General features: G+C 46.7%; 1 protein-coding gene across 4 annotated transcripts in view; it reads left to right on the forward strand.

Moving 5' to 3' along the window:
- LOC137627926 (PXMP2/4 family protein 4-like) overlaps window positions 1-26,962 on the forward strand; it is a 100,592-nt gene that overhangs the window by 48,047 nt on the left and 25,583 nt on the right. For 3 of the 4 annotated variants that reach the window (XM_068359384.1, XM_068359386.1, XM_068359387.1), the window contains 2 exons: window positions 16,627-16,922; window positions 23,643-23,774. In XM_068359384.1, the coding sequence (XP_068215485.1) occupies window positions 16,662-16,922; window positions 23,643-23,774 (393 nt within the window). In that variant the 5' untranslated portion in view covers window positions 16,627-16,661. Of the gene's footprint in view, window positions 1-9,360; window positions 9,679-16,626; window positions 16,923-23,642; window positions 23,775-26,962 lie in introns of those variants that run through there. The other variant, XM_068359388.1, reaches the window with a different exon arrangement.

Raw genomic sequence — 26,962 nt, forward strand, 5'->3', positions numbered from 1 at the left:
CAGAAAGGTATCAGCACATAAATCTCATTGAGATGAGAGCAGCATACCTAGCCCTTCATCAGTTCCAACAGTTGCTAGCAGGTCACTCTTTGGTGTTGATGAGCGACAATACCATGGTTGTGGCTTACATAGACAAACAAGGCGGTACCTTTTCGCAGCCTCTACGCCATCTTGCAGTAAAGATCCTCAGATGGTTAGAAGAACATTTGGTGTCCCTATCGGCTCACTTCGTTACTGGCAAGAGGAATGTGCTCACAGGCAATCTTAGCTGAGCGACTGAGGTAGTAGGCTCTGAATGGTCTTTGAATCATCAGATAGCCAACAAAGTCCTCACTTTTTGGGGTTCCCGACTGTAAACCTGTTTGCAACATCTAGGATCAGCAAGCTTTTGCTGTACTGTTCTCCAGTCCTGTACCCTGAGGCTCTATGGCAGTATGCATTTCAACAACGGTGCGACAGCATAGACGTGTACGCTTTTCCCTCATTCTGTCCAATGAGAAGACTGCTCAACAAGACCAGAGCATCCAAAAATCTAAGGATGACCCTTGTAGCTCCGCTATGGCATCATGCAGAGTGGTTTCAGGACCTCCTGCAACCTCTAGTAGATCTACCGAGAGAGCTTTCTCCACGACCAGATCTACTCAAACAACCATATGCGAACATCTTCCACTGAACCTTGCAGTCACTTCAATTTCATGCCTGGAGTCTATCCAGCATCTACTCTCAGAAGGGTTTTTCACCGCAAGTTATGGAAAGAATGTCCGGCTACTTCCGTGAGTCCTCGGCTTCAGTGTACCAGGCAAAATCGAGTGTCTTCTGGGTTTGGTGTCGTGGAAGGAATATCTCCTCTCTTGATGCCTCTATACCAGTAATAGCGGAGTTTTAATACCTTCGGGAGGAAAAGCTTCTTTCAGTCTCGGCGGTGAAAGGCTATCGCTCAGCCTTGAGCCTCGCCTTTAAGATGGAGTAGACATTTCCTCTTCGTTGGAGCTTTCTTTACTCCTACAAAGTTATGAGATCACTTGCCCTCAGTCAGAGATTAGCACTCCGCCTTGGAAAGTGGTTCGCGTCTTGAGATCCTTAAAAGGACCTCCCTACGAACCATTACGCCATGCATCTGACCGAAACCTAACTTTGAAGACGGCTTTCCTGCTCGCTTTAGCCTCGGCAAAGAGAGTCTGTGAACTTCATGGCCTCTCATATGATTTCTCCCATTCAAGGGGATGGGGGGAAGTGACACTCGGCTTCGTCCCTGAGTTTATTGCTAAGAGTCAAAATCCTGGGGTACTGGACCCTAGATTCGTGCTGTTTCAGATTGCGAGTCTCCGTTCTGTAACCAATGACCCAGATTAGTTGTTACTATGTCCAGTGAGGAGTTTAAGATACTATCTTAAACGCACTGCAGTAACACGGCCCTGACCAACACCTCTGTTTTTTATCTCCGGTAAGGTAAAGAGGAGGATCACTAAGAACACTATCTCCTCCTGGATTTGCCAGGTGATTGAAAGAGCCTTGGCTCCTGATCCTCCTCCGGCTCGACGACCTAGAGCCTATGATGTTAGGGGCATTAGTACGTCCTTGGCATTTAAACGCAACTTTTATGTTGCAAGTACTACAAGCGGGTGTGTGGAAGAGATAAAATACCTTCACAACCCATTATCTACTGTAAAAGAAGTGACCCACAGGAGGCTCGATACTTTAACTATCGGTTTTGTGGTGTCTGCTCAACAAGTGGTTTAAAAATACCTCAGACTCCTTGATGGACAAGTAGCAGTTGGTTGAGGGCATTGGTTACCATTGTTAAGACTGGGATGAATGAGAGTATGTCCGGCTTTTCCTTTCTTCATCTTCCCCCTCTCTTGGGATACATCACCATGGGTCTTTCTACAAGCTGTCTTCAACCTCTGCAGGTAATTATCACTTTTATGAATAGAACTTACCTGGCAGTTATATATATATAGCTGAGTCTCCGACTGCGGCAGAATTTAATCGAAAATCGTGGCAACCGCCTTGTGGTGGTTGTGTGGTTAGATGGTTAACAACCCTTACAGGGTGGTACTTGGAATCATTCCCGTTTTCTGTTCCTCAGATTATCTCTGCCGGCCGGATTGACAACATCGTTGGTCCGCCTTTCAGAGTTTTTTCGGATCGCATTCCCTTCATCGCCTTTTTGAACTTCGTTTTTGGTGAAGTACACTGTGTTGGGATTTGGCAATCGTGTTTTTTTTTTTTTTTTTTTTGTCTTTTTTCCTTTATTATCATGAGTGAGAAAATTCATTATCTTGTTTGTGCGAATGATATTTGCAAGGTGAGGTTGCCGAAAGTTTCGGTTGACCCTCACTATCTGTATGGGTTGCAGGGGGTTTGAATGTGCTTTAGATAATAAGTGCAAGGAATGCAAGGTTTTAAGTGATGATAATTGGTTAGCTATGAAGCGCTATGTGCGCAAACTTGAGATTGATAGAGTTAGAAGAGCTAAATCAAAGTCAAAGTCTGCTAGTGAGCCTAGTTTAGATTTATCTATTGACCCTTTGCTTGTAACCCCTTTGGAAGGTATTCCTTCCCCAAATGTAGTGACTCCTGTCCCTTCTACAGGATCTGTGCCTACGGATGACCCTGGGTATGCTAAATTAGCTGCTGAATTGTAGGCCATTAAAGCTCAGTTGGAGGCCTTTAAAGGTAAGGGTGTAGGTGAAATTAGTGCTTGTGAAAGTGCAGTGGAGGTGGCGACTGATCGAATCTGTCATACCCCTAGGTCTAGACCTCTACCAAGCTCCCAGGACCAAGAGAGAAGGTACGTCGAAAGCCAAAAGGGGGTGAGAGGTGCTTATCCTCGGTCAGTCGTCGCCTCAGACAGTCCTGTTGCGATCTCCCAGGCTGCTCTTGACCGCCGTAGGAAAGGCGTGTCGGATACGTTTGTGTCTTCGCCTGATAATTTCCCAGACGTAATTGTCATTACGAATCGACCAATGAAGAGAGGGTGGAACCAGGACGTGCAGTCTCGCTCTCCCTCTCCCGGTTCGAGTAGCCGAGATCCTGATCCTTCGGAAGACGATTTCGATGTTGTTCCTGTTAAATTGGCGAAACAGAAAGTCCTTAGCCCAGTTAATCCTGCTAGACTCCCTACTTCTTCTGCCAGCGCTCCCAGTCAAGCCATACGACAACTGCCGTCTTCGGCACCGCGAGAGCCAGCGGAGGTTGCTAAAGCTTTCATGGTTGTTATGCAGGAACAACTTTCATCGTTAGTTAAAGCTTTCAGCCACCCTTCTCAGTCTGTCAGACGTAAGGACGTCTCTTTGCCTGTTAAGAGATCATCTTCTAAGAGAGATTTTAGTATCTCTCCCAAGAAACCTCTGCGCACTTCGTCGGCCGTACGACAATGCACACCCTCTTCATCGGCACGCTGCCAGGAATTTCCTTCCCCCCTCTCCCGGCGCCAGGACGATACTGCCTCTCGTTCTCGGCGCCGTGACGATTCCGTTTCTCTTTCGAAACGCCAGGACGTTACTGCCTCGTTTCTTAGGAAACAGGATGAATGCAGTCTGCATTTTCAAGGCGAAGGCAGCCTGCATCTTCAGGACGCTTCCGTTTCTCGTCATCGTGACGATACTGCCTCTCGTCATCGTGACGATACCGCTTCTCGTCATCGTGACGAATACCGCTTCTCGTCATCGTGACGATACAGCCTCTCGCCGACTGGATGTTAGCGGCGCTTGGCGCCAGGATTCAAACAGCTCTCGCTGCCAGACTGCTGGCAGCCCAACTCTTCGGGATGTTATCCTTGAGCAGGACCTCAAAGATATTTCGGAAGAGGAAGAAAAACCTGCCGACTCTTCTAGTGATTACAAGGTTCTTTCTCGCTCTCTTTTGGAACTTTATGGGGAGGAATTTCAACCTTCGGCCCCTCGTTCTCCTCAGTCTCAATTTACCAGGAAGAAAGCTACTAAGTCTTCGGCCTTCATCAAAATGAAACTTTCAATTTCGGCCAGGAAAGCTCTCGCTAAAGTGGATGATTGGATGAAGGAACGGAGACAAGCTGTCAAGACCACCTTTTCTTTTCCACCGTCTCGGCTTGCTTCCAAGGCCGGTATGTGGTATGAGACAGGGGAACCTTTGGGGTTAGGAGTGCCTGCCTCCTCCCAAGGTGACTTCTCGGCTCTTGTGGACTCGGCAAGAAGGCATGCTTTAAACTCTGCCAAGGTGATGTGGTCCATGTCGGAGCTTGATCACCTCGTCAAGGGAATTTTCAGGGTTTTCGAGGTTTTCAGCTTCCTGGACTGGTCTCTTGGGACTCTGGCCAGGAAGTCTGAACTCCTGGAGGACACGAAGGACCTGACGAATATCATGTCCTGCATGGACAAAGCTCTAAGGGATGGAGCTAATGAATTGGCTTCCCTTTTCTCAGCAGGGGTCTTAAAGAAGAGGGCCTTTTGTGCTCCTTTACCTCTAGATCTGTGACTGTTGCCCAGAAGTCGGAGCTACTTTACGCCCCATTTTCACGTCATCTTTTTCCTGAAGCTCTGGTCAGAGATATCTCCCTTTCTCTGGCTCAGAAGGGTACTCAGGACCTTTTGTCTCGGTCGGCTAGAAAGACCTTACCTGTTGCTCCTGCTCCTTTGAAGAAGGAGGAGAAGAAGTTTCAACAGCCCTTTCGGGGCAGGATCTCCTCGAGAGCGGATTTTAGGGGGAGAAGACAAGAGTCAGGGCTAAGGACCAGCAGGGGTGCGTTTAGGCCCCGGTCCAAAAAATGAGATGGAAGTCCTCCAGACACCAGTAGGGGCAAGACTGTCTCGTTTTTGGCAGTCTTGGAAAAGGAGAGGGGCGGACACCTGGTCCCTCTCAGTCGTCAAGGAAGGTTACAAGATCCCCTTTTTAAAGAAACCACCTCTCTCAGACTCTCCCCTAGCCTTAGTGGCTCAGTACACCGACGCGGGGAAACGAGAGGCTCTTCTGGAGCTAGTCAACCAGATGTTGGTCAAGGGAGCAATAGAGCCGGTTCAAGACCTCGCCTCCCCAGGCTTTTACAATCGCCTGTTTCTGGTTCCCAAGAACTCGGGTGGATGGAGACCAGTCCTAGATGTCAGCTCTCTGAACGCCTTCGTGGAGAAAACAAAGTTCTCCATGGAGACGACTCAGTCAGTGCTGGCTGCAGTTCGTCCAGGAGACTGGATGGTTTCTCTCGACCTGCAGGACGCTTATTTTCACGTCCCCATTCATCCGTCTTCGAGGAGATATCTGATGTTTGTGTTCCAGGGCAAGTGCTTCCAGTTCAGGGCACTTTGCTTCGGTCTCAGCACAGCTCCCCAAGTTTTCACCAGACTAATGGCGAATGTGGCAGGCTGGTTACACCAGGAGGGAATAAGGGTCTCCTTCTATCTAGACGATTGGCTGATCCGGTCACAGTCGAAAGAGAAATGTCTGGAGGACCTAATGAAGACTTATACGATGACTCAGGACCTGGGACTCATCGTCAACTGGGGGAAGTCTCAGACCGAGCCGAATCAGACTATTCTCTATTTGGGGATAGTTCTGAATTCAGTTCTTTTTCAGGCTTCTCCCTCCCAGGAGAGGCAGACCAGGTGCCTGGACAAAGTCAAAGACTTTTTGAGGAAGCAGGAATGCTCAGCGAAGGAGTGGATGAGTCTGCTGGGAACTCTCTCCTCCCTGGAGCAGTTTGTCCCTTTGGGGAGACTGCACCTAAGGCCTCTGCAACACTTCCTTGCAAAGGTTTGGAAGAGAAAGATCCTGGAGGACACTTTTTCTTTTCCCATTCCGACAGAGATCAAGGATCTTTTAATGTGGTGGCTGGACCCAGCTCTGTTGGGAAAAGGGATCTCCTTGTTCAAGAAGAACCCCGACCTAGTGTTATTCTCAGACGCGTCCGAGTCAGGCTGGGGAGCAACACTGGGGAACAAAGAGGTCTCAGGTATTTGGGAAGGGAGTCAGGTCAGTTGGCATATCAACAGGAAGGAATTGATGGCCATTTTGTTAGGGCTCAAGGCCTTCAAAACCTCGGTGTCGGGAAAGACTGTGGAGATCAATTCCGACAACACCACAGCTCTCGCGTACATAAGGAAGCAAGGGGGAACTCACTCCCTCTCTCTGTTCTCAACTGCGAGAGAGCTTCTCCTTTGGGCGAACAAGAACGAGACCCAGCGGTTGACAAGGTTTGTTCAAGGGCAGAGAAACATCAGGGCAGACATGCTCTGCAGGAGGGGACAAGTCCTTCCTACAGAGTGGACTCTCAACCCGCATGTCTGTCGGAGCCTCTGGAAGTTGTGGGGCAGACCGGTAATAGACCTTTTCGCTTCCGGTCTAAACAAGAGGATCCCCAACTACTGCTCCCTAGTCCCGGACGAGGAAGCTGTTGCAGTGGACGCCTTCTTGATGGATTGGACGGGGCTGGACATGTATGCCTTTCCCCCGTTCAAGATCATCAATCTGGTTGTCAGGAAATTCGCTCTCCTCGATTCGGGACGAATGATCCTAGTGGCTCCATTCTGGCCTGCGAGGGAATGGTTCACCGAAGTGGTAGGGTTGCTGATGGACTTTCCAAGAAGACTCCCGGCAAGTCCAGATCTTCTCAGACAACCCCACTTCGAGAGATTTCACCAAAACCCCCTCGCTCTCAATCTGACTGCCTTCAGACTGTTGAGAAGCTCGTTAGATCTCGAGGCTTTTCGGCACAAGCGGCGAAAGCTATTGCCAGGGCAAGGAGGATCTCTTCACAAAGAGTCTACCAGTCAAAGTGGGAGACCTTTAGAGCTTGGTGCAGGAGGCGCAAGGTTTCCTCGTCCTCTACCTCTCTAAGCCAGATTGCAGACTTTCTTTTGTACCTCAGGCAGGATGCTAAGCTGGCTGTATCTACCATTAAAGGATACAGGAGCATGCTCTCAACCGTCTTTAGGCATAGAGGCTTAGAGTTATCTCAGAATAAGGACTTGCAGGACCTCATTAGGTCTTTTGAGACAACGAAGCAGGTGCACTTAAGACCCCCTTCTTGGAACCTGGATGTGGTGCTTAAGTTTTTGTGCTCCAGGAAGTTTGAGCCTATCTCGCAAGCTTCTCTGCGAGATGTGACTAAGAAAACCCTCTTCCTTTTGTCTCTAGCGACTGCCAGGAGGATCAGCGAGGTCCAGGCAATCGAGAAGCGTGTAGCCTTCACCCTAAATGGAGCGGTTTGTGCCTTGAGGTTCGACTTTCTCGCCAAGAATGAGAACCCTTCGAAACCCTGGCCCAGGACTTTTGAAGTCCCTAACCTCACGAATCTAGTGGGTCAGGAACAGGAAAGCCTCCTCTGCCTGGTTAGGGCTCTCAAGGCTTATTTGGCCCACACTAAGAGCGTGAGGGGTGCTTCCAACTCCTTATGGTGTTCGGTGAAGGATCCTCAAAAACCCGTCAAAGAATGCTTTGTCCTTTTTCCTGAGGGAAACTATTAGGGAAGCCCACCTCTTTTGTGAGGAAGAAAACTTCGCCCTGTTAAAAGTACGGGCTCACGAAGTAAGGGCCATTGCTGCTTCGCTGGCATACCGGAAAAATAGGTCAGTTAAGCAGATCATGGACGCAACGTTCTGGAGGAGCAACTCTGTCTTCGCTTCTCATTACCTCAGAGAGGTAAGAGTGGACTATGACAAGTGTTATACCTTGGGCCCATACGTAGCTGCGGCTTCTGTATTAGGCAAAGGAGTTACTACCCCCACTCAACCTTAGTTTATGTACTTGTATATGGGTTTGTGTTTTTTATGGTTGTCTGAGGTCCTCGTCTTGTGGTACGGTTCCCTCAGTCCAGATAGATAGTTTATATCTATTTCTGCAAGGTTAGATGGTTAGCTTTAGTAAGGTTGCAGGTTTTTATTATATGGGAAGGTAGTTTTCTGAAGTCTAGTCAAGTTGTTGGTCCTACCCCTTTGACAGACTCGATTGAGTTGTTTGCAGCGTAGCAGGTCTACTCCTGGCTGAACACTCCTAAGGGAAAGCGACTCTAGAGGCAGTTACCTTTGAAGTCAGCTACCTTAGCAGGTAAGGAATCAAGGTGTTTGTTCTCCTACAACTCTTTTGTTGTTTCCCCAACTATGTTTTTCTGTCTGTTTCCCTCCTCCAAATGTGTGAATCAGCTACAGTATATATATATAACTGCCAGGTAAGTTCTATTCATAAAAATAGAGTTTTTATGATAAAACAAAGTTTTATGAATACTTACCTGGCAGTTATATATATATATTTTAAAGCCCACCCACCTCCCCTCAGGAGACAGGTCGGGCAAAGATAATCTGAGGAACAGAAAACGGGAATGATTCCAAGTACCACCCTGTAAGGGTTGTTAACCATCTAACCACACAACCACCACAAGGCGGTTGCCGCGATTTTCTATTAAATTCTGCCGCAGTCGGAGACTCAGCTATATATATATATAACTGCCAGGTAAGTATTCATAAAACTTTGTTTTATCATAAAAACTCCATTTCCCTTGTGTAGCCTAGTATGTCATAAATTTATATATTGATCACGTCCCCATTGTTTTCTGCTAGGTAAACAATGGGAAACGTCTTGCTATTCCTGTATAAACTCGGAATGTGTTCATAAAAGACGACAAACTCTCATTACATTGAATTGCTCAGGCCACTATTACAGTATACTCACTTTGTATATTTTAGCGAGGTGTTAAAGTTTTCCCTAGACCATAGACATTTACTGCACTAGGTAAAACTGGGTCCATGTCCATGCCAGAATTAGGACTTCAACCCACCTAAGAGTGAGTCATCCAAATAAATAACGGAAGGCTTGTTAGTATGGGAACAAATGACAAATAATTTGTATTTTTCACTAACTAATACAAACCTGTAGTTATTTATATAGATCAGCCCGCCATCACTTGTCCCCTAGAAGTTCTACCTGTAATCAAAAGTGACGTAGCTCACATCTCACATCTGTGAGAGTATATATAGAGGTGTCTGGGTACCCCCAGCCACCCCCGGTCTGCCCGCTCAAGCTGTTAGGCAGGGTTGCTACCTCGCACTTTAAGTCTAGGGGCTACCTTCCAGCTTTGCCGATATAATATCCAAATAAATAACTACAGTTGTTCCTATACTAACAAACCTAACGTTATTTATTTGGATTATCTTTCGGCGAAGCTGGAAGGTAGCCATTAGGCTTAAAGTACGAGGTGGCAACCCTTCCTAACCCCTTAAGCGGGTAGGCTGCAGGTGGCCAGGAAGTACCCAGCCGCCTCTATAAATACTCTCACAACAGTGAGGTACGCCATTTTTTCTTTTGGCTCAGCAGAGATTGGACGTGTCCTCTCTCTCCCCAGACTGTCATTGGACTTTTTTGTATTTTTTTTTCTTTTCAGGTGTGCGTGTTTTCTCTTTGATTGCCTTCATGCAAATCTTTCGAAGGCATGAGGGTGCTACTTGCGGTACATTCATGTCTTCGTTGGAGACCGACCAGCATTCTCTGTGTCCTTTGTGCAGAGGGCATTGCTGCGAGCAGCGTTCTCCCTGCATAGACTGTAGAGTGTGGCCTGCCTCCCCTTGGGAGAGATTTGAACGGCGTAGGAAGTAGTAGTTTCTCACCACTGTGGCTTCCCCAACACCCAGCAGTAACTACCAACATCTTGTTATGAATCTTGTCAGCCGAGTTCCAGCTACGTGAAAGCATACTCCTATTTAAGGATTCAAAGTTTGTATAGTTAGGAAAAATACAAATTATTTTTGAAATTTGTGATTTTTCAATATTAAACTTACCCGATAATCATGTAGCTGTCAACTCCGTTGCCCGACAGAATTCTACGGGAGGGATACGCCAGCTATCACTATACTAGAAGGGGGTGTACTCACAAGCGCCACCTGTGGCCAGGTACTACAGTACTTGTTGTTGACGCCACCTCACTTATTCCTCTGTCGTGCTTCCGGCAAGACGTTCTTGGATACGCTTATGATTTTGGAGTATTGTTCACGGTTTGGTGAAGTATTTCTCTAAAATTTGCAGCTATTCGCTATACTAGAAACTTCTATATTAGCTTAGTTAGCTTTTGGAATTAATTTAATTATGGTGACGAAGAGAGAATGAACTCTCTTTCACTTTTAAATGGCCGACCCTTCCCTTAGACGGAAGTGTTGGTGTCTAAGAGAGTATAGACTCTCTTTCTTAATTTTGCTTAACAAAAGTTATAGATTTATTTTATATCTCTCCGCCTTTTATAGGCCTCTTCGATTAACTTCCTTTTATTATAAAATTATTAAAATTAATTTTTATATATTCGACCTTTCCTAATGGTAGGCGGTCTTTTCTTGTACCGAAGTTAATTAACATTGAGCCCGTCATTTCGGTTTTACCTGTTAACATATTATGCTATTTTAATGTTTTTGAAAGAATTTCTTTGATAGTCTCGTACTGTTTTCAAAGTTGAACTAACGTTTTGTTTTGTCTCTGCAGTTGTTGACGTTTCAGAACGTTCAACTTGCGCTCTATCGTTACGATAGAGAGAGAATTTTCACGGTGTCACGTTGCAGTAAGAGTAACCGTGTCTAGCGTTTTGTTCATTCTTTCTTAACTTAATGGTTTTAATTCTACAAAGGAACTTTTCATTTTGGGAAATATTTTCCTTTAACAATAATATGTTTTAACGATATATATGATTGGGCTCTTCTCTCAGGTTCTAAGTCAAGAGAGAGAGAGAGAGAGAGAGAGAGAGAGAGAGAGAGAGATAGAGACGGAGGGAGAAAGAGGAGGATAAACGTTTCGTTCAAGCGAGTAACGTTGTTATCGTTTTTGCTCTTCTCCCTAGTCTCTTTAGGGGAAGAAGGTAAACGTTTCTAGAGTTTTTCTTGTTCTCAAGCTTTATGCGGTGAGAGATTTTAAACGTAGTTTATTTGATCTAGTGTTTAGTCTCTTTCCAGCCACTGAATTATTTATCTTTCATTAGATTTTTCTGTTACATTGTAATTCTGTTTTCGCAATTACTAACTTTTGAGAAAGGATAGAATTGCGTGTTTCAGGTACAAACCACTTAAAGTTTCGAGTTCAGTGAAATAAGTGCAAACAGAAAATCAAAAGTGATAAGTGATTAGCGCAAAGTGTGTCAGTGTTGTGCGTGAGGGTACTTCTGTGCGTGCCAGTCGTCCTCCCAGTCCGGGACCTCTTGCAAGCTCCCAAGCCCAGGGGAGAAGCAATGTCGAAGGGCAAAAGGGTTCGGCAGGCCTTGATCGGCGCACAGAAGTATCCTCGGTGGTTGCGGGCGTGTCTTAAGAGACCGTCACTCCCACCCGCAGACGATTGAGCCCTTATTTTGCTCGTCTGCAGAAGAAATTTCGGGGAGAAAACGCTGGTCTCAGGTCTCAAGACCTCTTAAACGTAAAGTCCAGACCTATGCCAGACGTACGAAGTTAGAGTTCAACAACCCGGATGCAGTCATTGGGTTAGCTCTGACTCTCCTCAGTCTCAGGTGACTGCACACCTCCTAAGAGAGGTAAGGCGATGCCACAACAGACCTTATCGTCTGTTGATCCCAAGACGACTTTGCTGCAGTCCATGCAGTCGCAGCTTGGGGTCTTAATGCGTGAGTTTCAGGCTGAGAAGGTTACACCTCCTCCTGCGAACGCTCCGCCTCTCCGCAGTCCAGTCTGCCAGGCGTACGAAGTTGAGGTTCCTCAGGCTACCTTACCGCATTCTGAGTTGCCAGTTACCAGCGGTGTGCAGCAACCTCCGCCTCCTCCTGCGAGAGCTCCGCCTCACCGCAGTCCAGTCTGCCAGGCGTACGAAGTTGAGGTTCCTCAGGCTACCTTACCGCGTTCTGAGTTGCCAGTTACCAGCGTTGTGCAGCAACCTTAACCTTCCTTAAGGCAACCTCAGCAATGGGAGCAGGAGTCTTATGCCTTACTTCCTCCGCTTCCGCTTGCGGTTCCACCAGCGAGGCAACAATCTCTTGAGGTACGACAACCTCTTCCATCAATGAGGCAGCCACCTCAGCACTCGCTGCAGCTTAGGCTAGCTCCTCAGGAACCTCAACTCGCGAGACAAGAACTGCGTTCTGCGCAGCCGCTATCTCAACTCTCGCAGCTCACACCTCAGGAACCTTAACTCGTTCCTCAGGAACCTGCTACTGCGCATCCGCAACCCTTACAGCAAGCGCAACTCTTGAGGCAGCAACCTCATGCTATGAGTCAGCCACCTCAACGCATGCATCTGCCACTTTCTCCTCAACTTGAGAAATAACAAATGACAATAATAACACCTCATTACTTTCATAACTTGCATTTGTAATCATATACATGTATGCCTACACAAACATTATGATAATGGAGGTTATTTGTCTTACTTATATAAAAATATATATGTATTCCTTGCAATATATTTTTAACAATATCGCAAAATATGGCAAAAATATCTTCAAAACAAAAATGAATCATGAGTTATGAATGTAAGGTAAATATTATGTTGATATTAAAACCCCATGCAAGCATGCATGAAGCACTCTAGCACTGGTCATGGAATTTCTGAGAAATGTTAAACGCCATGCAACACGCTCTGCTTACCTTACAGCATGCTCTACATACAGCATGCTCTGCATACAGCATGCTCTGCATACAGCATGCTCTGCATACAACATGCTCTGCATACAGCATGCTCTGCATTCAGCATGCTCTGCATACAACATGCTCTACATACAGCATGCTCTGCATACAACATGCTCTGCATACAGCATGCTCTGCATTCAGCATGCTCTGCATACAACATGCTCTGCATACAGCATGCTCTGCATACAACATGCTCTACATACAGCATGCTCTGCATACAGCATGCTCTGCATACAACATGCTCTGCATACCTTACCGCATGCTTCTCAGTCATACATCTTTGGTTGTTGCCAACTCACTAGACTGTCAAGCAGTTTCATAATGTTGCCTTCTAGTCTGCTGCTTTTGCACCATTGAAACCCTCTCTGAGAGAACTTAACTTTTCTCGGATATGGTCCCTGTAGATGAGAAAGTGCTTTTCTCCCTCCTTCTGATATTCCCTTGAGGACTCTGTCATTTGGAGAGGAGCCTTTAGCTGCGTAGCCTCCTATGGACTTTTATTTAAGCATAACATGCTTCCAGGGAAGGTAATGGTTCCACTTCAGTCACTAACCCCGTCTGTTACCACACCTGCTCCCATAGACCTTGAGCTGTGTTGCAAGACATACAGTCCAAGCTTAGTCCTTGTTAAAGGATTTTTTGTTTACGGAGTCAGTGTGTCACTGGGAAGACGTTCAACAACCAGCAGAAGTGACTTGTTGTGACGCAGTGCGGCAACCTCAGCAACCCGATAAGGAGTTGTCTGTACGACCCAGACAGTCTAGACAGCTTCGGGTTGTCACTGTACTTCCTCGCTTCCCCATGGTTGACAGTTCACAGACTGTGCAGCAGTACCATGATCTTGTGTCCGGCTCCGTCAGACGACTGGCTTTTAAGAGCTCCCACAAGTCGTCGCTGTCTGGAGATTCTTAGATGGACTATGGATCTGACCAAGGAACTGGGCCTCCTGGTCAATTTTGAGGAGTCTCAGCTCATCCCATCCCAGACCATTGTCTCCCTGGGTATGGATCTTCAGAGTCGAGCTTTTCGGGCTTTTCCGTCGGCCCCAAGGATCTTCCAAGCCCTAGAATGCATCCAGAGCATGCTGAGAAGGAACCGATGCTCAGTCAGGTAGTGGATGAGTCTAACAGGGACACTTTCATCGCTGGCCCTGTTCATCGTGTTAGGGAGAATCCACCTCCCCCCCTTCAGTATCATCTAGCTGCTCACTGGATAAAGGACATGACGCTAGAGACGGTCTCAGTTCCTGTTTCCGAAGAGAGGAGGTCTTCTCTCGCGTGGTGTAAGAACAGCTTTCTTCTCAAGGAAGTCTACCTTTGGCTGTTCAGAAACCCGACCGCCGTCTCCTCTCGGACACATCAGACACGGGCTGGGGTGCGACTTTGGACGGACAGGAATGATCGAGAACATGGAATCAGGAGCAAAGGACACTTCACATCAATTGCAGGAGTTGTTGGCGGTTCTTCTGGCCTTGATAAACTTCAAGTCCCTCCAGCTTAACAAAGTGGTGGAGGTGGACTCTGACAACACCACAGCCCTGGCTTACACCTTCAAGCAGGGAGGGACTCTTTCGTGAAGTTGTTCTAGATCGCAAGGGACCTCCTCATCTGGTCTAAAGATCGAAAGCTCACGCTGGTAACGAGGTTCATTCAGGGCGGTATGAATGTCATGGCAGATCACCTCAGCCGGAAGGGTCAGGTCATCCCCACAGAGTGGACCCTTCACAAGAATGTTTGCAGCAGACTTTGGGCCCTGTGGGGTCAGCCAACCATAGATCTGTTCGCTACCTCGATAACCTAGAGACTCCTATTGTATTGTTCTCCGATTCCAGACCCAGCAGCAGTTCATGTGGATGCTTTTCTGCTGGATTGGTTCCATCTCGACCTGTATGCATTCCCGCCGTTCAAGATTGTCAACAGGGTACTTCAGAAGTTCTCCTCTCGCAAAGGGACACGGCTGACGTTGGTTGGCTCCGCTCTGGCCCGCGAGAGAATGGTTCTTAGAGGTACTGCAATGGCTGGTCGACATTCCCAGGACTCTTCCTCTAGGAGTGAACCTTCTACGTCTACCTCACGTAAAGAAGGTACACCCGAACCTCCACGCTCTTCGTCTGACTGCCTTCAGACTTTCGAAAGACTCTCAAGAGCTAGGGGCTTTTCGAAGGAGGCAGCCAGAGCGATTGCCAAAGCAAGGAGAACATCCACTCTCAGAATCTATCAGTCTCAAGGGGAAGTCTTCCGTAGATGGTACAAGACCAATGCAGTTTCCTCAACCAGTACCACTGTAACCCAGATTGCTGACTTCCTGTTATATCTAAGGAAAGTAAGATCCCTTTCAGCTCCTACGATCAAGGGTTACAGAAGTATGTTGGCAGCGGTTTTCCGCCACAGAGGCTTGGATCTTTCCACCAACAAAGATCTACAGGACCTCCCTAGGTCTTTTGAGACCTCAAAGGAACGTCGGTTGTCCACTCCAGGCTGGAATCTAGACGTGGTCCTAAGGTTCCTTATGTCATCAAGATTTGAACCTCTCCAATCAGCCTCTTTTTAGGACCTCACATTAAAAACTCTTTTCCTCGTGTGCTTGACAACAGCTAAAAGAGTAAGTGAGATCCACGCCTTCAGCAGGATCATTGTTTTCACATCTGAAACGGCTACATGTTCCTTGCAGCTCGGTTTTTGCTAAACGAGCTTCCTTCACGTCCTTGGCCTAAGTCGTTCGAGATCCCAAGCCTGTCCAACTTGGTGGGGAATGAACTGGAGAGAGTACTTTGCCCAGTTAGAGCTCTTAGGTACTATCTAAAAAGGTCTTAACCTTTACAAGGACAATCAGAAGCCTTATAGTGTGCTATCAGGAAACCTTCTTTACCAAGTTCTAAGAATTCAGTTTCTTACTATTCAGGCTTCTGATTAGAGAAACACATTCTCATCTGAAGGAAGAAGACCTTGCTTTGCTGAAGGTAAGGACACATGAAGTGGGAGCTGTGGCTACTTCAGTGGCCTTCAAACAGAGCCCTTCTCTGCAGAGTGTTATGGATGCAACCTATTGGAGAAGCAAGTCAGTGTTCGCATCATTCTATCTCAAAGATGTCCAGTCTCTTTACGAGTACTGCTACACCCTGGGACCATTCGTAGCAACGAATGCAGTAGTAGGCGAGGGCTCAGCCACTACATTCCCATAATCCCATAACCTTTTAACCTTTCTCTTGAATACTTTTTATGGGTTGTACGGTCGGCTAAGAAGCCTTCCACATCCTTGTTGATTTGGCGGGTGGTCAATTCTTTCTTGAGAAGCGCCGAGGTTAAAGGTTGTGATGAGGTCCTTTAGTATGGGTTGCAGCCCTGTATACTTTAGCACCTTTGAGTTGATTCAGCCTTCCAAGAGGAACGCTGCGCTCAGTAACGAAGACGATCTTATTAAAGGCAGAGTAACGGTTCAAGTCGACTTCCTTACCAGGTACTTATTATTTCATTGTTATTGTGGATAACTGATTATATGAAATACGGGATACTTAGCTATCCTTTAGTCTTGTACACTGGTTTTTCACCCACCCCCCTGGGTGTGAATCAGCTACATGATTATCGGGTAAGTTTAATATTGAAAAATGTTATTTTCATTAGTAAAATAAATTTTTGAATATACTTACCCGATAATCATGATTTAATTGACCCACCCTTCCTCCCCATAGAGAACCAGTGGACCGAGGAAAAAGTGAGGTGGCGTCAACAACAAGTACTGTAGTACCTGGCCACAGGTGACGCTTGTGAGTACACCCCCTTCTAGTATAGTGATAGCTGGCGTATCCCTCCCGTAGAATTCTGTCGGGCAACGGAGTTGACAGCTACATGATTATCGGGTAAGTATATTCAAAAATTTATTTTACTAATGAAAATAACATATTTACATAAAAATTGGCTAATACTGTACTGCACAGTACTGTGAATGACAGGTTATTACCAGTTCTGTGAATAATGTGCATATTCTAAGTTAAGACTCCTTAAGGGAATTTTTTCCTTTATAGATTAATTTTTATTCTGCTTTTTATTTTCAGAATTCTCAGAATTGGTACATAAGCATTTCTGAAGTATGACAGCCATACTAAGAATGTTAAAAAAAGTAACAGAAAAATATCCTGTATTGCGTGGAATGATTACTTACTCTGTGTTATGGCCTGCTTCAAATGTAGTTCAGCAGTCATTGGACAAAACAAGAGATCATTATGATCCTCTCGAGTCACTGCGTTATCTTGTTCTTGGCTCCTTTGCTACAGCACCAACAGTCTATGTTTGGGTGAAGATTGCGGGAAAACTTGTCAAAGGACAGTTATTCAGGCATGCCGTTTTGAAAGTAAGCCTCCTAGTACATGGTAAAATAGCTCAAGTTGATTTAAGGTATGAAATTTGAAATTTTAGGCATGTGTAATAAAGAAAATGTATTACTGTGTTATGAAGAAAGAACCAAGTTTAGTATCAAAATCAATTTTTTAGGAATTAAAAGTTCATACAGTTACTAATTTCCTGGTCTCATCAATTTTCAATATTAAACTTAGCCGGTGATCATATAGCTGTCAGCTCTGCTGCCCGACAGAAAAACCTAAGGACAAAATACGCCAGCGATCGCTATACAGGTGGGGGTGTACATCAACAGCGCCATCTGTCGAGCAGGTACTCAAGTACTCCATGTCAACACAGAACCAATTTTCTCTCTGTCGTGCCACTGGCAAGACCTACTAAATACGCTGTTGCTTTCTGGATTGATTTTCACGTTATTTGGTGAAGTATTCATTTCTGGTTATTAGCTTTCGCTGTGCAGAGGTTATCTTCAATACTTCCTTGCATTCTTTTATTGAATTTTGGATTATTTGTTGACGACTTGGATAGATTTTGAATCCCCCCTTTGACTAATTCAAGATGTCTGACCCTTCTCAAGTCCCCAAATACAGGAAGTGTAGTGCTAGGGACTGTTCAAGGCGTCTTCCGAAGGCCTCTATCGATCCACACACCATTTGTTCCAATTGTCGGGGTAAAACCTGTCAATTGGAAGATCGATGTGAGGAATGCGTTGGGCTTTCGGAATTCGATTTTCAAGATTTCCTGAAATATTCACGTAGGCTAGAGAGAGATAGAGTCAGGAGGAGTTCGTCTCGCTCAGTTGATTTTTCCTCTCCCCATGCCCCACAACCTATTCCTTCCCCTGTAGTGGTTGCTCCCGACCCCCCTTCTAGCACTCATCAACCTTCGATGGCAGATATGATGCGTGCCATCCAGGCTCTGGGTGAGAGAGTCGAGTCATTGGCGAGTGACCGCAACCAACTCATGGCTGACGTCAGGGAGTTGAAGGGTAAAAGTGCAGTGGGAAGTGAAGTGAGTGTTGGTGCAGTGAAAAGTGTTAGTGTTACGCATGAGGGTGCGTCTGTTCGTGCCTGTCGTCCTCCCAGTCCGGGACCTCTTGCAAGCTCCCAAGCCCAGGGGAGAAGCAATGTCGTACGACCAAAGGGTTCGACAGGCTTTAATCAGCGGACAGACGTTCCCTCCGTGGTTTCGGACGTATCTTTCCTAGATCGCCCCACCCACAAGAAGACGAGTGAGCCCGTTCATTCCTCGTCTGCGGAAGAGGTTTCACGCCAGAAACGATGGACCAAGGTCTCACAGCCTCTTAAACGCAAGGTCCCTTCCGCGCAAGTCCAACGGCCCAGGTGTAGCCACTGGGTCAGTTCGGACTCGCTGCAGTCTTCCGACGACTGCACACCTCCTAAGAGAGGCAAAGTGGTACCGCAACAGGCAGTAACACCGTCTGTTGCCGCACCTGCTGCTGTAGACCCTAAGTGGTCTTTGCTACAGTCTATGCAGACTCAGTTAGCTTCTTTCATGCAGGAGTATCGTGCGGAGAAGGTTGACGCTGCACCCGTTAGCCTACAACCAACCACGGTTGTGCGCCCAGTAGACGCTGAGGCTGCCTGCTCCCGCACTCCAGCTGTGAGAGTTCCTCCACCCATGCGCAGTCGACCCTGCCAGACGCACGTTGACGTTCACCGACGCACGGAACCCTCCGTTGATGTTCGCGTGTTACCACAACAACAGGAGGGTGGAGTTAAGTTGCCGTGTTTTGACGCTGTGCGTCAACCTCCGCAACCCACTGTGGTTTCCGCTACTCGACCGCAGTCAGGAGTAGACGCCTTGTGTCCCCACACAGCTATGGTTGTTGCCAGTTCACAGACTGACCAACGTTTCCATGATGTTGGGTCCAGTGCAGCCACGCATGCACCCGTGCTGCCGGACTCAGCCGCCCAGCTTTTACCTACTCCTTTGCCGCTTCCTCCTCAACATTCAGACGATGGACTCTCTGATGATGACGAAGCTGCACATCTTGACGACCAACACACGGACATCGACGAACCCAAGACCACGCCTCCCTCCTTAGACTTTAGGAAAGTGCTTGCGCTGTTCAAGGATTTATATCCTGATCAGTTTGTGTCTGCAGCACCACGCTCGCCTCCCTCTGAGTTCGCTTTAGGCATGCAGTCATCCGCACCTGCCTTTACGAAGCTCGTACTCGCTCGCTCGTCCAAGAGAGCTTTAAGAGTACTGGGAGATTGGTTGCAGTCCAAAAAGCAGCTTGGGAAGACAGCCTTCATGTTTCCCCCGGCCAAGCTTGCTTCCAGATCTAGCGTCTGGTATGCCACGGGAGAAGTTCTCGGCTTGGGAGTTCCTGCCTCTGCCCAGGGCGATTTCTCAAGTCTGGTAGACTCTCCCCGCAGGCTGGCCATGAGACGCTCCAAGATTTGTTGGACTCCTTCGGATATGGACCATCTAATGAAAGGAGTATTTCGAGCATTCGAAGTCTTTAACTTCTTGGACTGGTGTTTGGGAGCGTTGAGCAGGAAGACCTCCCCTTCTGACAAGGAAACTTCCATGCTCATTATGTCCTGCATGGACAAAGCCATACGGGATGGTTCTAGTGAGCTTGCGGCTTCTTTCGTGTCCGGGGTCCTCAAGAAGCGGGATCACCTTTGCTCCTTCTTGTCAGCTGGAGTCACCCCATGTCAAAAGTCGGAACTTATGTTTGCTCCTCTCTCGAAGTGCCTCTTCCCTGAAGAGTTGATCAAGGAGATTGCCGCCTCCTTGATCCAGAAAGACACTCATGACCTGGTTGCGTCATCCGCACGCAAAGCCACCCCTTTGCCCTCCGTGCCTAGACCCAGGATGGACACTCCAGCGTCAAGGTTCATTCCGCCCTTTCGTGGCAGAGCCTCCAGCAGAGGAGGTGCTCGTGCCGAAGGTCAATGTGGGAGCAAGAAGAAGGGTTCCAAGTCCTCTAGAGGCAGAGTCTGACTGCCACCTTCTTCAGACAGCAGTGGGAGCCAGGCTCAAGAACTACTGGCAGGCCTGGGAGAACAGGGGCGCAGACGCACAGTCTGTGAAGTTACTCAGAGAGGGGTACAAGATTCCATTCTTGCGCAAGCCCCCTCTAGCAACAACTCCCATCGACCTCTCTCCCAGGTACAGAGAGGAGGACAAGAGACTAGCTTTGCAGCAAGAGGTGTCTCTCTTACTACAAAAGGGAGCGGTAGTCAAAGTCCGGGACCATCAATCCCCGGGCTTCTACAACCGTCTCTTCTTAGTGGCGAAGAAGACAGGAGGGTGGAGGCCGGTGCTAGACGTCAGTGCTCTGAATGTCTTTGTCACAAAGCAGACATTCACCATGGAGACGACAAAGTCGGTTCTAGCATCGGTCAGGATGGAAGACTGGATGGTCTCGTTAGACCTAAAGGACGCTTATTTTCACGTCCCCATCCACCCAGATTCCCAACCTTTTCTAAGGTTCGTTTTCGGGAAGGTTGTATACCAGTTTCAAGCCCTGTGCTTTGGCCTAAGCACGGCACCTCTTGTTTTTACGAAATTGATGAGGAATATTGCCAAATTCCTGCATTTAGCAGACATCAGAGCCTCCCTCTATTTGGACGACTGGCTTCTAAGAGCTTCGTCAAGTCGTCGCTGTCTGGAGAATCTAAAGTGGACTCTGGATCTGACCAAGGAATTGGGTCTCCTGGTCAATATGGAAAAGTCCCAACTCGTCTCATCCCAAACTATAGTGTACCTAGGAATGGAGATTCAGAGTCAAGCTTTTCGGGCTTTTCCGTCGGCCCCTAGAATCAGTCAAGCCCAAGAATGCATCCAGAACATGCTGAAGAAGGACCGATGTTCAGTCAGACAGTGGATGAGTCTGATAGGGACGCTTTCATCACTGGACCAGTTCATCGCGTTAGGGAGACCACCTCCGACCCCTTCAATTTCACCTAGCTGTTCACTGGAGAAAGGACAAGACGCTAGAAGCGGTCTCGATTCCTATTTCCGAAAAGATGAAGTCTTCACTGACTTGGTGGAAGAACAACATTCTCCTCAGGGAGGGTCTGCCACTGGCTGTTCAGACCCCCAACCACATTCTCTTCTCGGACGCATCGGACACGGGCTGGGGTGCGACATTGGACGGTCGGGAATGCTCGGGCACGTGGAATGCGGTTCAAAGAACGTTGCACATCAACTGCAAGGAGCTACTGGCAGTTCATCTGGCCTTGAGAAGCTTCAAGTCCCTCCTTCTAGGCAAGGTGGTGGAGGTGAACTCCGACAACACCACAGCCTTGGCGTACATCTCCAAGCAAGGAGGGACTCATTCGATGACGTTGTACGAGATCGCAAGGGACCTCCTCACCTGGTCAAGAGATCGAAACATATCGCTAGTAACGAGGTTCATTCAAGGCAACATGAATGTCATGGCAGACCGCCTCAGCCGGAAGGGTCAAATCATCCCAACAGAGTGGACCCTTCACAAGAATGTATGCAACAGACTATGGGCCTTGTGGGGTCAGCCTACCATAGATCTGTTTGCAACCTCGATGACCAAGAGGCTCCCAATTTATTGCTCACCGATTCCGGACCCAGCAGCAGTTCACATAGATGCCTTTCTTCTGGATTGGTCCCATCTAGACCTTTATGCATTCCCCCCGTTCAAGATTGTCAACAGAGTACTGCAGAAGTTCGCCTCTCACGAAGGGACAAGGTTGACGTTGGTTGCTCCCCTCTGGCCCGCGAGAGAATGGTTCACCGAGGTACTGCAATGGCTAGTAGACGTTCCCAGAACACTTCCTCTAAGGGTGGACCTTCTGCGTCAGCCGCATGTAAAGAAGGTACACCCAAGCCTCCACGCTCTTCGTCTGACTGCCTTCAGACTATCGAAAGACTCTCGAGAGCTAGAGGCTTTTCGAAGGAGGCAGCCAGAGCGATTGCTAGAGCAAGGAGGACATCCACTCTTAAAGTCTACCAGTCGAAGTGGGAAGTCTTCCGAAGCTGGTGCAAGTCGGTATCAGTATCCTCAACCAGTACCTCTGTAACTCAGATAGCTGACTTCCTTTTATACCTAAGGAAGGAAAGATCTCTTTCAGCTCCCACGATCAAGGGTTACAGAAGCATGTTGGCAGCAGTCTTCCGTCACAGAGGCTTAGATCTTTCCAACAACAAAGATCTACAGGACCTCCTTAAGTCTTTTGAGACCTCGAAGGAGCGTCGGTTGGCCACACCAGGTTGGAACTTAGACGTGGTACTAAGATTCCTTATGTCAGAAAGGTTCGAACCACTTCAATCAGCCTCTTTTAAAGATCTCACTTTGAAGACCCTTTTCCTCGTCTGCTTAGCAACAGCTAAAAGAGTCAGTGAGATACACGCCTTCAGCAGGAACATTGGATTTACATCTGAAACGGCTACATGTTCCTTACAGCTTGGTTTTTTAGCCAAAAACGAACTTCCTTCTCGTCCTTGGCCCAAATCGTTCGATATTCCAAGCCTTTCTAATTTGGTTGGAAATGAACAAGAAAGAGTACTATGCCCTGTAAGAGCTCTTAAGTACTATTTGAGACGTACTAAACCATTACGAGGACAATCAGAAGCTTTATGGTGCGCTATTAAGAAACCTTCTTTACCTATGTCGAAGAATGCAGTTTCTTATTATATCAGACTTTTGATTCGAGAAGCTCATTCCCATCTGAATGAGGAGGACCATGCTTTGCTGAAGGTAAGGACACATGAAGTTAGAGCTGTCGCAACTTCAGTAGCCTTCAAACAAAACAGATCTCTGCAGAGTGTAATGGATGCAACCTATTGGAGAAGCAAGTCAGTGTTCGCATCATTTTACCTTAAAGATGTCCAGTCTCTTTACGAGAACTGCTACACCCTGGGACCATTCGTAGCAGCGAGTGCAGTAGTGGGTGAGGGCTCAACCACTACATTCCCCTAATCCCATAACCTTTTTAATCTTTCTCTTGAAATGTTTTTTATTGTTGTTTTTTGGGTTGTCCGGAAGGCTAATAAGCCTTTCGCATCCTGGTTGATTTGGCGGGTGGTCAAATTCTTTTCTTGAGAAGCGCCTAGATTAGAGGTTTTGATGAGGTCCTTTAGTATGGGTTGCAACCCTTCATACTTCAGCTCCTAGGAGTCGCTCAGCATCCTATGAGGATCGCGAGGCTCAGTAAGGAAGACGTACTTAAAGAGGCAGAGTAATTGTTCAAGTCGACTTCCTTACCAGGTACTTATTAATTTTATGTTTGTTATTTTGAATAACTGCTAAAATGAAATACAAAATACTTAGCTCTTAATGTTAACATATAATGCTGGTCTCTACCCACCCCCTGGGTGTGAATCAGCTATATGATCACCGGCTAAGTTTAATATTGAAAAATGTTATTTTCATTAGTAAAATAAATTTTTGAATATACTTACCCGGTGATCATAGATTAAAGGACCCTCCCTTCCTCCCCAATAGAGACCCAGTGGGCCGAGGAGAAAATTGGTTCTGTGTTGACATGGAGTACTTGAGTACCTGCTCGACAGATGGCGCTGTTGATGTACACCCCCACCTGTATAGCGATCGCTGGCGTATTTTGTCCTTAGGTTTTTCTGTCGGGCAGCAGAGCTGACAGCTATATGATCACCGGGTAAGTATATTCAAAAATTTATTTTACTAATGAAAATAACATTTTTCCATGTACTAATATTATTTTGTTTTGTTTCCCCTTAGGCAGGACTGGAGCAAATATTATTTGCTCCAGTTGGCATATCTCAGTTTTATCTTGGCATAACCATATTGGAAGGGAGAGTGTGGTCAGAATGTGTCCAAGAGTGGAAGGAAAAATTTATACCTACCTGGAGGGTAAGGGTAATTTTATTTATACTTACAGTATTGTACATGTTTATATGCATATACTGAACTGTACAAACCATATATCCTTTAAAATAGGGATTTCTTAAGCAGTTCATTAATAGCCATTGAATCATTAGCAATGTTCTTTAGTTGGTAATGATGGGTGGTGCAAGAAGGAAGGCCTCCTCACATGCCTGTCACAGAATAGCTACTTTAGTCTTTGGCCACAACCAGTACAAATGTGCTGTTGCTCTGCTCTTATGTCTGTTAGTTGTTCCGTCACTGTATACAAACTTCACTATTTATAGGGATATTACTTTCAGCGAAGCTGAAGACGACCCATAAGACTTTTAGCAAAGGATAGTCACCCAAACTGCTAGTCAGCTGGGGGGTGGGGGGTAGCCAGCTAAACTGCTCACTCACACACCTGGGCTGAGCACCCACTTTGTTTTTGGTTGTGATAAAGATGTCTCTCTCTCTGCCCCAAACTTAACTGGCCATTTGGCTTTTTTTTTTTTCTTTTTTACTTATATTCTTATATAGACTTATGTTTTTACATATGAAAACATTTATGTAATATTTTACTTTTTTTTTTTTTACAGGTACTTATATTTTTATATAGACTTATGTTTTTATATGTTAAAACATTCATGTAATGTTTTCATATATATTTAAGCTCTCTCTTTCATTATAGTGAATGTTGCTGTTTGTATGACAGTGTAGTGTGGAAGGTTTTTGAGGATGGAGACCCTTCTCTAATGATCTTTCCCTCTTAGAAGCTGGGCATCCCGTAGGCTGGGGGCCTTTCTCGAGTGATCCGGCGGAGGTGGTACGGCCTCCGTTGTAGGGGAGTCTTCTTCGTGTGAATACTCCTTTTCCGTTTGGATGTTTATGTCACTCTCTACCTGCGAGTTCTTTAGAGAAAAACCTCTTGTGGTCTAGCCAGAGCTTGACTTCAGTCTTACTCCTCCTTGCTGACGACGCCGCTCTCCCTCATTACATGGGTGACCGGTAGATCCTCTGCAAAGAAACACCATTCCTGTTATCCGGGTTAGGTTTTCTCGAATTTTTTTTTCTTCAGTAATTAAGTTGAATTAATAACTGTAATAAAACTTTTTTTTTTTCTTTTTTACAGCATTTGACTTCCCACTCCTTCATGCGACGATGGGCCAACGGCTATTTTTAGCTGGTGGAGGGAGTGAATAGTCTTTAGCCTGTCCGCTCCCCTTTAGGGAACCCCTTTCCCACTGGTGGGTTTAGTGGTTCTCTCAGGTAGTTTTTTTCGTCAGCTGATTTTTTTTTTTTTTTTCAACCGGCAAAGGGAGTGTGCAGTCCTTAGTATGTTTCTGTTCTCTCGGGGGACACCTTTCCCATCTGTGGGTTAGGTGGTCCATACGAGGGAGTTTTTTGTTCGTTCTTTTTCTATTTCGTCAGCTAGCAATGCCGACTTAGAAGAGCAGAGCTGTTCGTTCTTGTGGAATCTTCTGTCCATACCCCGCCACAGTCCTGTTTTCCTGCGCCTGTGGCAGCTCCTGATCAGCACACTGACCACGACCTTTCCCTTATAAGGATGAGGTCCCTGCTAATGCATTAAAATCAACCTAGTACTGCCAACAGCTCTAGAAAAAGAAGTATATCATCTGATAAAATGTCAAATAACAAGGTAACCATTTTACCTCCTGAGGCTTTACTACGGTATATTAACCCTTTTACCCCCAAAGGACGTACTGGTACGTTTCACAAAACTCATCCCTTTACCCCCATGGACGTACCGGTACGTCCTTACAAAAAACTGCTATTTACATTTTTTTTTGCATATTTTTGATAATTTTTTGAGAAACTTTAGGCATTTTCCAAGAGAATGTGACCAACCTGACCTCTCTATGACAAAAATTAGGGCTGTTAGAGCAATAAAAAAAAAAAATATACTGCAAAATGTGCTTGGAAAAAAATAACCCCTGGGGGTTAAGGGTTGGAAAGTTCCAAATAGCCTGGGGGTAAAAAGGTTAACAATAGGGCATTGCCCATTTCTGTACAGCCTTCGTCCCACATTGAAATAAATAATGGTTTGTGTCAAAGAAAGCTTGATGGTTTGTGTGTATGAGAAAAATATTTTATTTGTTCCGTAACTGATATACAAACCACGCTATTTAATAGGGGATATTACTTTCGGCGTAGTTGAAATGACGAGCCATTAGAATTTTAACGAGGGTTTACTACCCCACCGCTAGTTAGCGGGGGGGGGGGTCAGGGAGGGTAACCTGCTAAACCCCCCCCCCCTCACACACCTGTGCTTGAGGTCACTTTACTCTCGGCTCGGGTGGTAGTCGGACGTGTCCGCTCTCACCCTCTCCTCTCTGACAGCCATTAATGTCTTTTTGCTTTTTCTCCTACAGGTTTGTTTGTGAAGTTGGCCTCTGCGATCATGCGCAAATGTCCTGGATTACCCGACCGCCCTTGTGGTACATTTATGTCGGCAGTCGAGACGGACCCTCACACCCTTTGTCCTTACTGTAGGGGCCAATGGTGTGATAGAACTAATAAGTGTGGTGAGTGTAGGGAGTGGTCTACCTCCCAGTGGGAGAGGTTTTCTCGGCGACGGAAGAAGAAGTCCAGGCGGGATATTTCTCCTTCGAAGATTTCTTTGAATGGAGAAAAACCCAAGGACTCTTCTTCCGTGGCCCAAACCTCCTCCGAAGCTCCCACTCAATCGGTTTCTTCCGAGAAATTGTCGAGTGGTAGCGTAGACCATGGTTCTGTTTCCCTACCTCGAGGTTCGAGAGATGGCATTGCCTCCCCTAGTGAGGCAGCTCCACCTCTTCCCCCGGGGGAGGATTTAAATTTAAATGTTAATGTAACTGAGTTATTTCAGCTTTGGTCTTCCTTGGGGCTCGAAGGTTCGCCCTCCAAGGAAGCCTTGTTTGACATCATCCGGTTGGGTGCCACTGTCAACCAATCGCCGACGTTGGCAGAGGTTGATCCTCTGTCTATCGTCGACGTTGTGGTGGCAGAGCTATCCGATGCGGAATCTGCTGAAGGCTTAGTTTCTCCCTCTGCTCAACCTTCGAGGGAGGAACTAAGTCCAACAGTCTCTCCTGCCGGTGATTCTCCCCCTTGGGGGAGTTCACTCACAGACTCCTCTTCGGAGGACTGCTGATGGTCAGCTTGCTGACCCAACGGCCCCCAGAGGGCGCATA

This window comes from Palaemon carinicauda, chromosome 2, assembly GCF_036898095.1.
Source record: "Palaemon carinicauda isolate YSFRI2023 chromosome 2, ASM3689809v2, whole genome shotgun sequence".
Lineage (NCBI taxonomy): Eukaryota > Metazoa > Arthropoda > Malacostraca > Decapoda > Palaemonidae > Palaemon > Palaemon carinicauda.